General features: G+C 39.1%; 1 protein-coding gene across 3 annotated transcripts in view; it reads left to right on the forward strand.

Moving 5' to 3' along the window:
* Positions 1 to 18,049, forward strand: part of LOC143099210 (NACHT, LRR and PYD domains-containing protein 3-like) — a 43,081-nt gene that overhangs the window by 14,441 nt on the left and 10,591 nt on the right. For 2 of the 3 annotated variants that reach the window (XM_076262292.1, XM_076262290.1), the window contains exons 7-9: positions 8,293 to 8,462; positions 11,721 to 13,485; positions 13,854 to 14,024. In XM_076262292.1, coding sequence (XP_076118407.1) covers positions 8,293 to 8,462; positions 11,721 to 13,485; positions 13,854 to 14,024 — 2,106 coding nt within the window. The remainder of the gene's footprint in view (positions 1 to 8,292; positions 8,463 to 11,720; positions 13,486 to 13,853; positions 14,025 to 18,049) is intronic. The other variant, XM_076262291.1, reaches the window with a different exon arrangement.

The following is an 18,049-nucleotide window of genomic DNA, read 5'->3' on the forward strand; positions in this document are numbered from 1 at the left end:
TCACGTCAGTTCGCGCCCCACCTGGCATGTCTCCGCGGCGACCCACAGTTTGAGAAACGCTGCATTAGACTCTCTCCATCTCTCTCTCTCTCTCTCTTTCTCTCTCTCACTCTCTCTCTCTCTCTGACGAGAGCTGGAAAGTAATTAAAAACATTTACTCACATTACTGTAGTGTATTTGTGTATTTTGTATTTTTTAAGTAGTTTTTTTAAATCTGTAATTTAACATGTTTTTCTGAAAGAGATGGAGATGACGGTGGATCACAAGACAACTCCTATTACATGCATAACCTAGAAAAGTGTATGTTTTGCTCTTTCAATGGGTTGTCTCAGATAATTTTAGCCCTAACAATATCAGAGATATTCAAGCAGTTTAACACCATAGGATTTCTTGTTTTGACATTTGTGGTCACCTTTCCTTGGAAATAAGTTTATAAGCAGTTATTTCCACTAATTTTGATCTCTAACCCGTTAAAGCGATGGTTGGGAGTAATTTCACCCTAGGGTCCTTTGCACCATGAAAAAAGGTTCTGGGAGGGTGTTTGGCTCGGGGTCATGGTGCAAAGGACCCTAGGGTGAAATTACTCCGAACCATCGCTTTAACTGAACTCTGGCCTTTTGTGAGATACTACAATATTCTAAGATGATATATTTTAAGTCAATTAGTTTCTACAATATTCACCAGAAGTCATCATTTAAGGGGTTATTTTTCAAAATTTCCGTCACAGGGGAGCATGCCCCCGAACCCTCCTTGCCTTTGGGCTAGTATAAGAGACAGCAAGGGTGTCTGCCAGTGAACGGCTTTTCACTTTTGCTGGATTACTGTTCACTGCAAAGCAGGGCCGGAGTGGGGCCACTTTTCAGCCCGGGAGTTTCAGGCCCAAGACCGGCCCACTTTTTTAGCGGTGGTGGAAATTGAATAAATAAGGCAACATTTCAGCTCTTACTATCATGTAGTTTTTATTATAGGCTACCAATATTCCACTATTCCACAATTATAGGTTGATAAGTTAACAGGAAGGAAGAAATAAAGCATTTGAAATGTATCCCACAATTCCACTAAGAGGCATATTGAACTACTGTATTGTTTACATGTTTTTTGGTGATTTTCTCCTTTACTACACCCACTTCTGAGCAAACAAGGCATGTAGGTTGATCATGTAGCCTACTGCTGTCATAGCCTACTGTTCTTACATAAAATAACTTTATATTTGCATAATATTTGCAAAGTCTATGAATTGCCATATTGGATGATATAAAAAGGCTAATAATTTAATTAATTTAATATGTTGCTTGCGAATAGGTTGACAACGCTACAACGTCCATAGGCCTATTAGCCCAATAATTATGCCGCTATAATATAAGGCTATCTCTCTTTAACAGTTGCCACTTATGTCTTCTTCTTCAAAACAAAAGCTGGAAGCTTGGCATACACTCTTGTTCGGTCAACCCAATGAGTTGGGTTGATAGTCTAACCCAAACATTGGGTTATCGTAACAAAACTGTTAGGTTAAACCTACATAATTGTTGGGTAGGCTATCTTATACAACCCAGGATTTATATTATTTTCACTGTCATTTCTGGGTTATGCTGACCTAATTTATGGGTTATTCTAAGTATCTTATTTTTCTCCTTAATCCAATCACTATTAATTGATAATAATTCAAATAAATGTTTTGCAAATCATTAATGTTACAATGTGTAAGGGATAATGTATAGAACGCCGGTCATTGTCGGGAGATAGGTCCCGACAGGGCGAACCGGACCCCGACGCGCAGCGGAGGGGTCTTGTTCCGCCCTGAAGGGACCTATCTCCCGACAATGACCGGCGTTCTATACATTATCCCGCTTATTACACGGCTACTTACCAAAACGACACAATAAACTCCCCACGATATGACTCTTTAGCCTACATAGCCTAGGCTATAGCCTATTTGTTACCGTTTCATCATGGCTTTTCCTGAGAAACAAATAGTTCGCAACAACACACGCTGAACTTGAATCAAACATTCTTTAGAACACAGCTGATCAACCGTCTGCTTTCACTTTTGAATTGAAGTTCCAATCCTTGCGTAGTGATATGAAAGAATTGACTTAGAAGCACAAAGCCCATTTTCCTTGACAGCGGTCTGTTATACTTAGCAACGGTCTGTTATTCAGAATTAGCAGACCGCCGAACGTTGGGAAGGCCCATTCAAGTGAATGGAGCATTCTGCAGCACTATGAGGAGCCGTGTAATAAAATGTTTTAAAATCCATCCAATGGGCAACAATAGCCATGCAATGAAATAAAACAGTTCGACATTTATTTATTTGGCAGTTTATTTTTTGAACAGATAGCTAGAAAAAGCTTGTGATACTTCCATGAAGGCAGGCAGATTCTACCGTCCGTTTTGGGGATCATCAAAGAAAAAAAAGAGTGCATTGGTCCGTGTAACGCTTTGCAGTGCTATGTTCTATTTGCAGAATTCACATGAAAAAAATATAAAAATAGGATTAAAAATCCGTTATCCATTCTTTAGGACGGCGCCTTAAATGGGTTATTGTTGCTTATTTTGATTTTCAATTGAGCACAGTTACGGTGTTCTGTTCAGAAGTTAAAAATGGAAATGATGAGTCAATTTTCTAATTTTCATTTTTTGCGCTTGTGGTTGGACTGAACCACGAGCACCGGGGGGAGAACACCATCTAGCTGGGCCAGGCTAGATGGTGGAAGAGAGCGCCGCCTGAAGTTGTCCGTGATTTTGACTCATTACTTTAGAGATTAATAACTAAAACTTCGCCGATTTTTGGAAGAAGGCACGTTAAACATAACTTTCAGCCTGATGTTGAACATAGCCTATCTACAGTATATTTGAATACCATGGCCATGCCATACCATAGCAAATAATTCCCATCGACGTCAGTCTCTACGCCAAGCGCTGTTTGCCATACGGCCATACGGCTCAATTCCATTGGTAATGCTCATGTGGGTCTCCAAAGCAAAGATTCTAGAGCGCTCTAGAATCTTTGCTCCAAAGCCTCCCAGAGTAGGCCCAGAACAGAATTACATGCAGTAATGTCTCCCTCTGCATCTGAAGTTGATCTCAAGCTGACATTATCAATCGCTTGGCACCTTGATGCAAGCTGAACTGTGTTTGATAGCCCTCCATCTCTACATCCGCTGATAAAATGTGATCACCAACACCGCGCGCCAATATGTAGTATCCCCCCCCAGTGGTTCAGCCCAACAAAAACAGTAAAAAAGGCAAAAATCCAATATTAACTGAATTTTACTTTTGTTTCCAATCCAGTTTCTGTTTTTTTTCTTTATCTTGCGTGACTATGACACATTTAGAAAATATCAGCAATTATCTGTTTGCTGACCAGTTAAAAAAAATTGAAAATTGGATTATTGAACACATCAGATGGATGGGGCAAATAGAACAAAGCACTGCAAAGCGTTACACGGACCGTGCATTAATCACTGTTATTTACAGAACTTTATCTCAAGATTTTCATGAACCATTATCATTGAATGATGTTGACAAACATTAAAAATCCACCAGGAGACAAAATATTAGCGCAACACACTCGGAAACCATGACCACCTATGCAGTTATAATAACTTGTAGCTTCTAGTTCTAGATGCTAACGTTACCGGGTAATGTTATCTAAATGACTGTCTGATAGTGCTACTACAACCAGTCTTCTCTGCTACAACCAAAAACACCCAGTAACGTCAAGTTACATGGCTATAATATGAAGCTACCCTGAATGAATTAATAAGATGTTGTTTGCCATTATTATTACCGTATGTGTGGCTTGTGAAGAGACTAACATTACTTCAACTGTGTTGGCTAATATTAGCTGACAAACGTTAGCTGCAACCATAGTCTAGGCTACAACCACCACAAAGCATATTTAATTAGCATTGATGGTCTGCTAATGTCAACATAGCTATATGGTCTGCTAATGTCAACCAGCTTGGTATGCTCATTTTAGTTCGTTGTAAAAGTTCGTTTTGTTTCTGTCAGCAGTTCATACCCAGTGTTTTTATGAGTCTGTCTTTGTGTATATTTAACATGAACAGTAATTGTAAGTTAATGTTAGCTAATGTTAGTTAGCATGAATGACACAATTGTTAACCTGTTTGAGGCTGAACGAAATTGGCAGGCAGAATATCCATTCATATCATGAAGGGTAGCTTCTACATCTCTGGGTGGACTTTTAAAATCAGTCTGGATAAAACATTTTAAAAAAAGTTAAAGATACATACCTTACGAAATCGCCTGATTTCCATTGCATGCTGACAGCTGGTGGAGTTATTCGAACTCTCAAATAACTATGCAGCTGTGTTAAAGTCACCCAGGTGCTGGGTAGTGTTAGGGTTGCCAACTTCCTCAACCCCAAATGAGGGACACTTCACTTCAAATGCGGGACACCCCCCCCCCACCCCCCCCAAAAAAAAAACAAAAAACACAGCATTCATAATATTTTGCCAGCTCCATTCAAATATAGCCTATGGTCATTCCACAAACTCTAACATTGTTTGTGCCACATTTAGGCATAGCACAATGATAAGTATTGTAACGTTTAATGCACACGACACCAACAATGTTCAATAGCAGCTTTATTGGCTCACGAACGAGGGCAGGGACTCAGACCAAGACCAAGACCAAGACACAGAACACAATGCAAACAGGGCATGTCAAGCACGCACACACACCACACATACAGGGGAGGACGCAGCCCCCCACACAAAAAGGATCACACACGAGGGAGAACTAAAAGGGGAACATGTTACAATAAAGACGCTAACTTTACACTTAAAACTAAGGAGAATAACGACATAAACCCCCCAAATGTTCGCCCTCGTGTCCCAGCATGCCTTTCGCTGGAGAACGCTAACACAGTATTTATGCGCCGACGCTACAGTATATTAAGTTGGTGTAAACAACCTTCATTCCTGTGGAAATAGAAGCATGTAATGATGCTAGCTAGATATTTTCTGTTCGCAATTAAATGTGAATTATGAACCTGGTAGCCACCTAGCTATCTACAGTAAGTGGAAAGTGTTTCAATTGGCATATTTATCATGTGCTTCATGTAAATGCTTAGTTTAAGGGAAAAGGATTATTGAAGACTTCAAGACCAATTCCATTACTCAAAGGCAATTGACCACTCTTCATATTCTATCAGTCCAAATCACAGTGCGTGCAGCCTATGTCAAAGTGCCCTCACATTGTAAATGGTCAGTAGCATAGTGTGAACCGGATAATTCCGCAATCTCCTCGCGTTGTTTTTGTTGTTCTCATGATTTCTTATATTAAAAAGGTGAAATCAATTACCAATGATCACAAGCCAGCTGGAAACTTCCACCCTCTCTCCCTCTCGTTCCCAATTAAAACGAGTAGCAAAGTTCAAGTTAGATCTGCTGCATAATAGAGAGACCGAGAGGACCCAAAAAGTATCATCCTTATGTAAGATGCTGTTGCTGCATTTTGACATTGTAATCGTTCTCTAAGAAGAGTGAAAAGCAGTTTGCAGTAAAGCTTCTCTGGCTAAATTGTGGTGCCCCTTATGTCCCTTGGTGCCGTGCGCACAGTGCGAGATGCGCGTGGTTGCGGCGGCACTGGACACTTTGTTCCATGTGCGTTTACAGTAGCCTACTATTGACAAGTTAACAAGGCCGATGTAGCCTGACGAGCCAGACCCACATTTGCCTAGAAATCTAGACGCGCCGATGAGCTGTGATTGTAAATCGGGAGTGGCGCTGTCCCTGACGGGACAGATCAAAATCACCCAAAATACGGGATGTCCCGCCCAATTCGGGACGGTTGGCAACCCTAGGTAGTGTACTCCACGTCAGGTGGGAGAGAGGAGGGGCGCTGTCCTAAACTATCAACCCAACAAGCTGGGTTACAGAAAATAACCCAACATGAGTTAAAACAACTCCACAAAATGCCCAGACAAAGACAGCCTCCCAGGGGCGTATCAAGCTTTTTAAAAGTGTGGGGGTTGTGGGATAGGAAAATGAAACAATCTTGCCAAATTATAAATAACTCCCTATAGGGACGTTGTAAGTATTTTTTGAGAGGGGTGCGGACTATATTGGTGTCCGGGAGTTTCTACCCCGAAAGAAAATGAAATTCTGATTGCTAAACACACCATTTTAATGCAGTTTGGGAGGTACAGAAGAAGCAGTGCCCCTCATATGTGTGGCTCATGTGACATGTAGGCCTACATGATCTACCTATCACTTCACTATTTGACACTAGCCTACATGGAGACATAGCTCATGTTATAAATCAAGAAATCATTTCATAAATTATGTTTTGTGCATATGGGTTAGCAGGCTACAATAAATTGCCCTAACAGATAGCAGCCTAATTTCGAGGTATCACTAATACCTAAATAAATATAATAATAAAGAATACAGAACTGTAAGCTCAAATTCAAAAACGTTTGAAGTCTACCCAAACATATGCAAAGGGAATATAAATAAATTGTGTTGCATATAGCCAGCTTAATTAATGTCAATTTAAAGATTATGATTAGCCGTTTCTATGCTTTTTCCATTAATAGTTACAGGAAGCCACGTTGTTGTTTAAACTATTGTTGCTTCTAGCCCACGTTACCTAGTTTCACTTGCTGCAGGGACACACACATTGCATGAGCGCTCATAAGCGTTCTATATGAGTTCTACATGCTGGAAATCGTAGTTTTCAGATGTAGAACTCAAATGTGTCTTTAGGCTACTTGACGCCTCCGTTTGTAAGATGTTCTAAATGGAACGCGATCGTATTTAAGATCTCCAGCACCGGCCATAACTTAATTTCGCGGCTAGTAGGACCAGTAGGTTAATTGTTGAGGAGGCCCATAGTTTGAGAAAAGCTGCAGATCATAGACAGAGAAAGCAAAATGCTCTGAGAACAGTAGCCAAGTAGGCCTAGCCTGACGAGCCAGACCCACAGTAGCCAAGGTCTTTCTGCACAAACAAGTGCCTTGGTGCGCGCACCCCCGCTTTCACTTTGACTCTCTGCATTTATACATTGTGACAAAAACTGTCAGTTAGACAGTGAATTTTGGTTTACTAAATTAGCATAATGTGGTAACAATTATCATTTCAATTCTATCTGAAATCTGCTCACTGCAGACTTTAGGCTATAATGCAGACCCAAGCAGCAGCACCTTGAAAGATGCACACTTTGAATTTGATCAGAGCGGCTCTGGTTCTTCACTGGCTAACTTGATGTGATTGGCTGGATGACCATTCAATCAAATCAACAGGACTATTTGTGTCTCTTTGTGTGTGCGTTATGGTAGATACGGTTCCAACTCTTTACGGGAGCGTTTATTTCCATATTTTACTTTCATTTTAATCTGACAAAAAGTGTGGGGGATAGAATCGTGTTCCAGCAAAAGTGTGTACGTTATAACACCCACACCCCCCACGCTTGCTACGCGCCTGCTCAACCCAACGTTTGGGTTGAGAAAATAACCCAGTATTTTTTAGAGTGTATTTTCCTCCAATACTTTTCGTATTTTTTACCTGGCCTTTTCAGTCCCTCATGGCCTCTTTCTACCACCCATCCTCCCTGACGCTTAAGGCCGGCCCGGCTGGTAACTGAGAATTTTTTTTAGAAAAAACGGGCTATATGGACCCAACCAATTAACTCTTCTTGGGAGGGGAGAACAACCCATGCAAAGGCTGCGGAGTTAGGCATAGAATGCGAACATGTGTAGCCAACTTTAAGAGAAGATAGATTAACGTGGCAAATGTCAATATTTTCCCTCGACCGGCCTAGAAGTGAAGCGGCCCACCGGGAATTCTCCCGATTCTCCCGATTACCCACTCCGGGCCTACTGCAAAGCGACCAAGGATGAGTGCAACTAAATTTGAAAATCAACTGTTGCTCAAGCTTAAAGTAGATCACATATATCTACCCCCCCCACACACACACACACACTTTTACTTGAGTACATTTTCAGATGGGTAATTTAACTTACATGTTTGTATCTTAATAATGTTGACTTTAGGGCGGGGGCAGGGGCAAAATATTACATAAGCAGCTATTCATCAACTAGGATAACATTTTTGAAACATCATGTTGAAGAATACATCATGTGAATAATACAAAGTCAGTTCCACTAGCTGTTCTTCTGGTTCAAAATGTGGTTGCATGTGTTTGCCACAAGCCATAGACGACGCCAGCCATTTTTTGTGCATTTATGCTCAATAGTTCCCTGGGCAGACAGAGGTCAGGTGAACAGTGGCTCATTACTGTTTACACAACCTTACAATGAATCAGTTTCTGCAGGCAGTGCATCAGCAGTCACTGGGAGCAGCCTGGACTACTAGGAGACCAAGCCTGTCCCCAGTGTGGGAAGACATGCAGAACACAACCTTCTCTACAGCGTCCTGTGGAAACCTGCAAACAGCGGCACTCTCAATATACACAAGTCATTAGGACAAATATAGGTGAGGGTTCCCTGATGTTTTTACTTTTGCAAAAATGCAATGAAGGAACTTTGTATGGCCATAACTATTTGATGGGAGGTAATTGTATTATGCAGGGTTGATTATGTTAAATAACTTCCATTTAGGTAATCATACATTTAATAATTATTTGTATATGTCTACAGTTAAAATGGCATGAAGAAGTTTTGGTGTCATACTACTACAAGCTAATAAACCTAACAACACTAAAAAATTACTTTAGAAACAACATAATATTATTAAAGTAATATTTAAAGGGGCCGTATTATACAAAACTCACTTTTTCTGTGTTTTTGTACTGTTTTTTGGTCTCTGCTTCAACAAACACTCCAGGTGTGAAACAAAACCATGCAGTAGTTTTTGTGGGGGAGTTCAGAGAGGTTAATGTTGTTCCGTGAGCTTGTCAGAAATTTCCCTTATTGAGACGTCATAAGAGACATTTGAATATTACTACCCCCAGAGCCATATAGGGTGCTGACTACCCACCCCCATCTGAAAATTCTCACTCCCTAGGTTAGGAACTTCCTGAAGAAAGAATGTTGATTGACAGATGGTTTAATAAATGTTTACAGGCATATAGTTTAATTGATGCTGATAGTTAGTTTAATGCATGTTGATAGACAATGTTTAATGAATGTTGATAGGCAGATTGATAGTTTAATGGATGGATGAATGGTTTGAAGTAGATAAATGGAGAAAAAGTTGTAGGGAAGATGCCTTGTATCTCTATTATTAGTTGAATGGAGAGATATACTGAGAGAAAAAGGAAGTTGAACAGTTGGCAGTTGGAACAGGTTAAACTTTATGATGTCATAATGCCTGATGCAAAGGGGGAAATGGGGAAAAATAAGTTTGTTTTTCGTTAATATCTCAAAAACTATAAAGTTTACAAAAATGATACATATATTGCTTACCAGTCTTTTAGAAGACCTACACAGCAAAATTTGAACAAAGAGTAACAATTTACAGTAAGGATACATGAATTATCATGAATTCATGTGTCACAAGGTCGGTTCGTTCGCCGCTCACAGGCCTCGAACCTGCCACCTTGACACACACACCGGCATGGGAGACGAACGCTCTAACCACTGAGCTAAAAGCCCAGGCTTCCAACTCAGCGGTTATAAGCGTTCTTAAGGTTAGGGCTGTGAGGATTTACACGGGCAACTAGCACGCTAGCTCAGTCTGCCTCCGTTACACTCACCTCCCTAAATCCTCACTCCCATCCGGGTCACGGCACCAATGTCACAAGGTCGGTTCGTTCGCCGCTCACAGGCCTCGAACCTGCCACCTTGACACACACACCGGCATGGGAGACGAACGCTCTAACCACTGAGCTAAAAGCCCAGGCTTCCAACTCAGCGGTTATAAGCGTTCTTAAGGTTAGGGCTGTGAGGATTTACACGGGCAACTAGCACGCTAGCTCAGTCTGCCTCCGTTACACATGCATGAATTAATTCATGATTTATACATTAATTTAGTCCTTTATATCTTATAAATCATCAGAAATTGACATGAGTTATCATTCCTGACCTCATGCATGAACAACACATCAACTAAAGCATTAGGCACGGTGGATACATCATTATGATTTATGATTTCATCAGCATGATCATCATGATTACATGAATTTAAAATTAATCGCTCAACTAAAGTGATGAATAATGGCATGTGTTCAGAGAACTGCAGTTGTGTTCAAATCAGAATTTGAGCAGGGGTGACCACATTTTTGGCAGAAAAAGAAATATCATTATCCTGCTTAATAAATCATAATTCATAATGTTGTGCCCACTGTACATAACGCTTTAGATCAGTGGTCGCCAACCCGTCGATCGCGATCGACCAGTAGATCTTTAGGACTTGCCCAGTAGATCCTGAGAATAACAGGACAATTAAAAACAGTCACCAAATTCCCACATGTTCGCAAACGTTTACAGGACGTAGCCTACATTTCAGCGTGGGATAGGATAGCGCATGATTTATTCAAGACCTAGCCATCATAATGCGAGAAATTCCTGCATACATTTACAGTGCTGTCTGATAACGTTAATCTAATAATGGAGCAGCGGGACCGGACGAACCAACTTCTGACTTGAACCGAACGTAACCCCATGCAGACACACACGCGCACAGCACCACTTTGCAGGTGCTCTCTCTCTCTCTCTCTCTCTAACAGACTATGAACTCATGTCAATTCCTGATGATTTATGCGATATTAAATCATTGAGTGCCAAAAACGTAATATTAAGTTTTTCCTTCCCATGCGTTGAGTGCCAAAAACGTAATATTAAGTTTTTAGCTTTTTTTTTTTTAATTACGAAACTAGACACTCTAACACACCTTAGATGTGATTTTGGAAACTCTGTGATGAATGGAAATGAAATATCGATCGTGAAACTCATGAAAACGCACAATCTGGACATTTTATCTGGACATTTTATCATAACTTGGTTGCCGCTTTGGGTCGAATCAGTGATGCATGCACGTCAGATCAAACCCAGGCCATTTTCGTGGGTCTATCACTAGGTGGCAGTCTCGCCAGGTCTCGCTGATCACTTCCCGGAAAGTTTACACAAGTAAGTAACAGGCAACACTTCATATTTCATGAAAGACGTTATATCTCCATTTCTAGAAAAAAACTGCGATTTTGATGAAAACTAGCCACTGTTTAGCTTGGGATTTCTCAGGAACAGAGGTGTGTAGAAATACACGGTTTGCACCCACGAGAGCTTAAAATCTCACCTTTTAATCAAGCTATTGTATGTGTTCATAGCTATAACACAGAATATGCTGTGGCTGTACAAAAATCATCAACAATGGTCTAGATTGCTGGCACTCTAGGACAAAGCTCCCGAAAACAGCTTGGCATTCAATGAGTTAAGGAATTAAGTAATACATAATGATGGGTATTATCATACAAAACAATACTCCTGAAGATCCATCCATCTGATTTAATGAAGCACCCCAGCCAAAATAATAATAAAAATACCACAATTATCAACATGAACAATAGAAGTTTGATATCTTAGAAGTTTATACCAGCAAAATGATCTATACAAATAAATAAAATCATTGTCACAATCCAACAAAACCTTGTACTTCAATTTATCAAATAAATGTTTGTATCTGGAGTGTCCATGATTGTTGAAGGTTGTACAAATAAAAGGCAATATTAAGATGTATTTTCAAACATACTAATACTAATAGACTTCTTTGTTTATTGCTAATGATGAAAAACAGACGATGGGGTCCAAAGAGACGTTGAACAGAATCATAAAGCCATTTTGAAGAGGAAGTTTGAAGGTATATCTGAATGTATTAATAAGCCCGATGACCAGAGACTTCTCAAAGAGATCTACATAGAGCTCTACATCACAGAGGGAGAGAGGGAAGGGGAGAATAAGGAACATGAGGTTTGGCAGGTAGAGTCAGCATCCAGAACACAAACCACAGAAGACACACCAATCAACTGCAATGACATCTTCAAGCCCTTACCTGGACAGGAGAGGCACATCAGAACTGTGATGACCAAAGGTGTTGCTGGCATTGGAAAAACAGTCTCAGTGCAGAAGTTCATTCTTGACTGGGTAGATGGAGAAGCCAATCACAATATAAACTTTATAATCCCACTGTCTTTCCGTGAGCTCAATTTAGTCAGGGATGATGTGTATAGTCTTCAAAACCTACTGACTGACTTCCACCCTGAGCTGAAGAAGCTGAACAGTGAAGAATACACCAACGGTCAGATTGTGTTCATCTTTGACGGTTTGGATGAGAGTCGAATTTCACTAAATTTCCATGAAGATCTACTGGTATCTGATGTAAAACAAGTGTCACCACTGGATGTTCTAATATCAAGCCTCATTCAGGGAACTCTGCTTCCCTCTGCACTCATCTGGATAACCTCACGACCTGCAGCGGGCAGTCAAATTCCTGCTTGTTTCATCGACCAGTTTACAGAAGTACGAGGGTTCAATGATCCACAGAAAGAGGAGTACTTTAGGAAGAGAATCAGTGATGTGAATCAGGCTAATAGAATCATTGCACACATTAAGGCATCCAGGAGTCTCCACATCATGTGTCACATCCCAGTCTTCTGTTGGATTGCAGCTACTGTGCTGCAACAGATGCTGGAACGGGACAGCACCCAGGAAATCCCCAAAACTCTGACTGAGTTGTTTATACACTTCTTGCTCATCCAGACCACCAGGATGAATCAGAAGTATGAAAGTGGAACTGAGACAAATGAAGAGAAGCAATCACAGAGTGACATCATACTGAAGCTGGCAGAACTGGCTTACAATAATCTGGAAAATGGCAATCTGATGTTTTATGAGGAAGACCTGAGAGACTGTGGCATTGATGTTGATAAGGCCATAAAGTACTCTGGCATGTGCACTGAGATCTTCAAAGAAGAATCTATGTTTCACCAGAGGAAGGTCTTCTGTTTTGTGCATTTGAGCATCCAGGAGTTTCTGGCGGCACTCCATGCCTTTGTTTCATACAGCTGTCTGATAAGAAGTCTCGGCTCACTCATCTGCTTAGAAGGGTTACTGAAGCTCGCAATATCAAAAGTGTTGGAAAGTAGAAATGGACACCTGGATCTTTTCCTACGCTTCCTTTTGGGCATCTGTCTGGAAAGCAACCAGATACTTTTGCAAGATTTCCTGGACTGCACACACAACAGTTCAGGCAGCATCAAGAAAATGTCTCAGTACATTAAGGAGATCAACAAAGAGGATCTCTCCCCTGAAAGATGCATCAGTCTTTTGCAGTGCTTATTTGAAATGAATGATCATTCCATTCATGACGAAATTAAAGAGTACAATCTGAAATCACCAGAGGGCATTAGACACACATTATCCCCTACTCACTGTTCAGCACTGGCCCAAATGCTTTTGATGTCTGAAGAGGTGCTGGATGACTTTGACCTGAAGAGATACAACACATCAGATGAGGGACGCAGGAGACTGCTCCCAGTCCTGAGTTGCTTCAGAACAGCACAGTATGTACATGGAAATACACTTACTTAGAAATAAACATGATCTCATGCATTGATTTGCTGTAATACTCAACAAAATATACCATGCAGTGCAGTGAATACTTTAGGTATTGTCTTAATCAACATGATCAGCATTGGCTAAATCACATCGGGAATTGCTTATTTAGTTCATTTAGTATTTACTTTTCACTTTCACTGATAAAATGTGATAAAATGTGTGTGGGTAGAATGATGCAAAGCACACCACACATCTGTCTACATCTGGAGTGTTTAATAAAATATATTCTAGTTGTGCTTTGAATGTGGCATGGGCACTGCACCCCACCACCTACACATTGTTACTAGTGAAATGTGTGATTTCTTTCTTCCAGCCTTGATGGGTGTAAACTGAGTGGCATCTCCTGTGAAACAGTGACAAGATCCCTGCAGTCTCCTAACTCTTTGATGCAACTCGATCTAAGTCATAATGCCATTGGAGATTCTGGAGTTCAGCTTCTTTCTGCAGGACTCACTAGTCCCCACTGTAAACTGCAGATCCTGAGGTTAATAGACTTCATTATAACACCCCAAAAATAAATAGCATTGTAAATCATAGCTTTCTTTTGTAATTTACATTTTAGTTTTTCTGTTTGTCTGATTATTAGTTGCAATAAAAATAGTGTACCCCCTTGCCTCTTAACCTGATGGAGAATAAACAAAACTAGAAAAGCATTTCCTGAAGGAAATACAGTGCATGAAAATGCAAAACATATGATGTAAAATATCATACAGAGTAAAAACAAACTATATTGGTTGCTAGGTAGATGAGGTTTAATATAGTTGGAATGACTGAGCAGTTAAATAGGTGGATAGTTTATATAGTTAAATTATTTGCTTGGTAGATAAGGTTTAATATAGTTGGAATGATTTAAATAGGTGGATAATTTAAATGGTTAAATTATTTAGGTAGATAGTTGACGATAACTAACAGTTGGAATGGCTCTAATGTTTGCTAGTAATTATGCTAACTATGTTAACAAAGATAATAATGCTAACCAAGTTACTATGCTAACTAGCATGTTAACAATGTTAAAATGTTAACTATGCTAACCATATGACTTAGCTAACCTAGCTAATCATTTTATTAGTTATGCTAACTATGCTAACTATCATGCTAACATGCTAGCATGCTAACTATGCTCACCATGTTACTTAGCTAACTTTGCTAATCATGTTTAGTAGTTATGCTAATTATGCTAACTAGCATGCTAACATGGTTAGCATAATTAGCATGCTAATCATGTTACTTAGCTAACTTAGCTGATAATTTTTAGTAGGTATGCTAACTAGCATGCTAACATGTTAAGTATGCTAACCATGTGACTTAGCTAACTTATCTAATCATTTTTAGTAGGTATGCTAACTATTTTAATTAGCATGCTAACATGCTAACTATGTTAACCATGTTACTTAGCTAACCTAGCTAATCATTTTTAGCAGTTATGCTAACTAGCATGCTAACATGCTAGCATGCTAACTATGTTAACCATGCTACTTAGCTAACTTAGCTAATCATTTTAGCAGTTTTGCTAAAAATGCTAACTAGCATGCTTACATGCTAGCATGCTAACTATGCTAACCATGTTACTTAGCTAACTTAGCTAATCATTTTTAGCAGTTTTGTTAAAAATGCTAACTAACATGCTAACATGTTAGCATGCTAACTATGTTAACCATGTTACTTAGCTAACTTAGCTAATCGTTTTTAGCAGTTTTGCTAAAAATGCTAACAATGTTAGCAATGCTAACATGCTTACTATGCTAACCATGCTAACTACCTACAGTGGGTAGGAGTCATAGTTGATGACAAGTAACAGTTACAATGGCTGAACAGTTAAAAAGTTCAGTAGTTTAAAGGGTTAAATTGTTTAACAGTGAAATATTGTAGTGAGGACTTTTATTTTGAAACAGTTTTTGGCAGAGGAAGCAGTTGAACAGGATGTGTAGTCTTAATTGAGCCAGTTTGTATGCTTAAGGCGAGACACTACAGGTGAATAGGGTAACATTTTTAACAAGCAGATATCACTATGAAACTTACCCGGTTGATTACTTACATTAATATGAGAAAAAAATTTATTACAAGTTTTCTGAAATTTAATGTTTACATATGCAAATTAGGCATTGTCTAATTAAATATGCGCTAATTTGCATACATTTTAAAACAAGAAACCTGAGCATTGGATACAGCCAGGTTCAAAATTATGTTTTCATTGTGTTCAGATAATAGATGTTGAAAAATTTACAGAGGGATTTATGAATATCTACTTTAGTTATCCTGTAAATCAGAATATAATGTCAATAGCCCTAAAAAATCGATTTTTGCCATGTTTTTAGGCATAAAATGTCATGTAAGTCAGGCTAGGAATAATATATCAACAAACCCCTCTGTAAATATCTTCGAAATATAGTTAGGCATAAGTCTAGAAAGTTTGGTGTATGTAAGTGCTTCTGAAGTGGAGTTTCTTTGCTCAGAGTGGGAGAGGAAACTCGTTTTGAGAAAACAGCCTTGAAAGACAGCCAATGAGATTCCGTTCTTAGCCTAGCCTCGTCTTTGAACTTTCGCGATTGGTTGCTGATACAAAGGAAGTGTCCATATATGGATCACATAGCGTGATACAGGAAAAACAGAGCTTTCCAACGGTACTATACACGATATGTTTTGGGTCACAGTCGCGGGAGTGCATGCAAGGTTAGAATGCTAACTTTTGCTGAATTTAGGATAAATATACAGGCGCGAGTAGACACAATATAATGAAATAAACACCTAAATGTGTAAATTGGACTTTTTTGTTGTAGTAGTGTGATAGAATACATGCTAAGGTAACAGACTAGCTCAAAATCTCGAAATTGACCAGTGCATGAAAAAACAATGTTTTCACCTGCCGTGTCTCGCCTTAAAGCCTGAAACTGGCAGTTGATCCAGGTGGCCTGAACACCTGCCATAGGATTCTAATTGCTGTGATGTCATAAAGGGCAATGGTAAGTCAATGGGGAAATTTCAATAGTTTTTAATTAATAGTTTAAAAAGTATAAAAGTTACAAAGCTGAAAAATACATAGCACCCATGTCCTAAGTAAGACCTACGCAACGCAGTTTGAATGAAGTTTCTACGTTAAACGGTTGAAGCTGCATTAAGTGCGTTAGAAGGAAGAATAAGAACTAGAAAAGCATTTCCTGAAGGAAATACAGTGCATGAAAATGCAAAAATATGATGTAAAATATCATACAGACTAAAAACAAACTATACTGGTTGCTAAGTAGATGAGGTTTAATATAGTTGGAATGACTGAACAGTTAAATAGGTGGATAGTTTAAATGGTTAAATTATTTAGGAAGATAGTTGACGATAACTGACAGTTGGAATGGCTCTAATGTTTGCTAGCAGTTATGCTAACTATGTTATCAAAGATAATAATGTTAACCAAGTTACTATGCTAACTAGCATGCTAACAATGTTAAAATGCTAATTATGTTAACCATGTGACTTAGCTAACCTAGCTAATAATTTTTAGTAGTTATGCTAACCAGCATGCTAACTATGTTACTTAGCTAACTTAGCTAATCATTTTTAGTAGTTTTGCTAAAAATGGTACCTAGCATGTAACATGCTAGCATGCTAACTATGCTAACCATGTTACTTAGCTAACTTAGCTAATCATTTTTAACAGTTTTGTTAAAAATGCTAACTAGCATGCTAACATGCTAACTATGCTAACCATGTTACTTAGTTAACTTAGCTAATCATTTTTAACAGTTTTGCTAAAAATGCTAACTAGCATGCTAACGTGCTAACTATGCTAACCATGTTAACTAGCTACAGTGGGTAAGAGTCATAGTTGATGACAAGTAACAGTTACAATGGCTGAACAGTTAAAAAGTTCAGTAGTTTAAAGGGTTAAATTGTTTAACAGTGAAATATTGTAGTGAGGACTTTTATTTTGAAACAGTTTTTGGCAGAGGAAGCAGTTGGACAGGATGTGTAGTCTTAATAGGGCCAGTTTGTATGCTTAAAGCCTGAGACTGGCAGTTGAGATCCAGGTGGCCGAACACCTGCCATAGGATTCTAATTGCTTAACGGCTCTATTGTGATGTCATCAGCCCATGTTAAGTCTATGGGGAAATTTTGAACAGTTTTTAATTAATAGTTTAAAAAGTATAAAAGTTACAAAGATGAAAAATACAAAGCCCACATGTCCTAAGTAAGACCTACGCAACGCAGTTTGAATGAAGTTTCTACGTTAAACGGTTGAAGCTGCATTAACTGCGTTAGAAGAAGAAGAAGAAGAAGCCTAGGAAGAACAGTACAGTGCATTTTCATGCACTGTAATAAGAAGAAGCATAGGAAGAACAGTACAGTGCATTTTCATGCACTGTAATAAGAAGCCTAGGAAGAACAGTACAGTGCATTTTCATGCACTGTAATAAGAAGCCTAGGAAGAACAGTACAGTGCATTTTCATGCACTGTAATTAATATTTTGAAAATAGATATTGTAATTAAAACACACATTTTACTCTCTCAATACATAC

Source organism: Alosa pseudoharengus, unplaced genomic scaffold (assembly GCF_046254945.1).
Source record: "Alosa pseudoharengus isolate Yale_2024_CS ecotype anadromous, Long Island Sound unplaced genomic scaffold, YU_APseudo_1.1 YU_APseudo_1.1_scf_25, whole genome shotgun sequence".
In the NCBI taxonomy this organism is placed as follows: Eukaryota; Metazoa; Chordata; class Actinopteri; order Clupeiformes; family Clupeidae; genus Alosa; species Alosa pseudoharengus.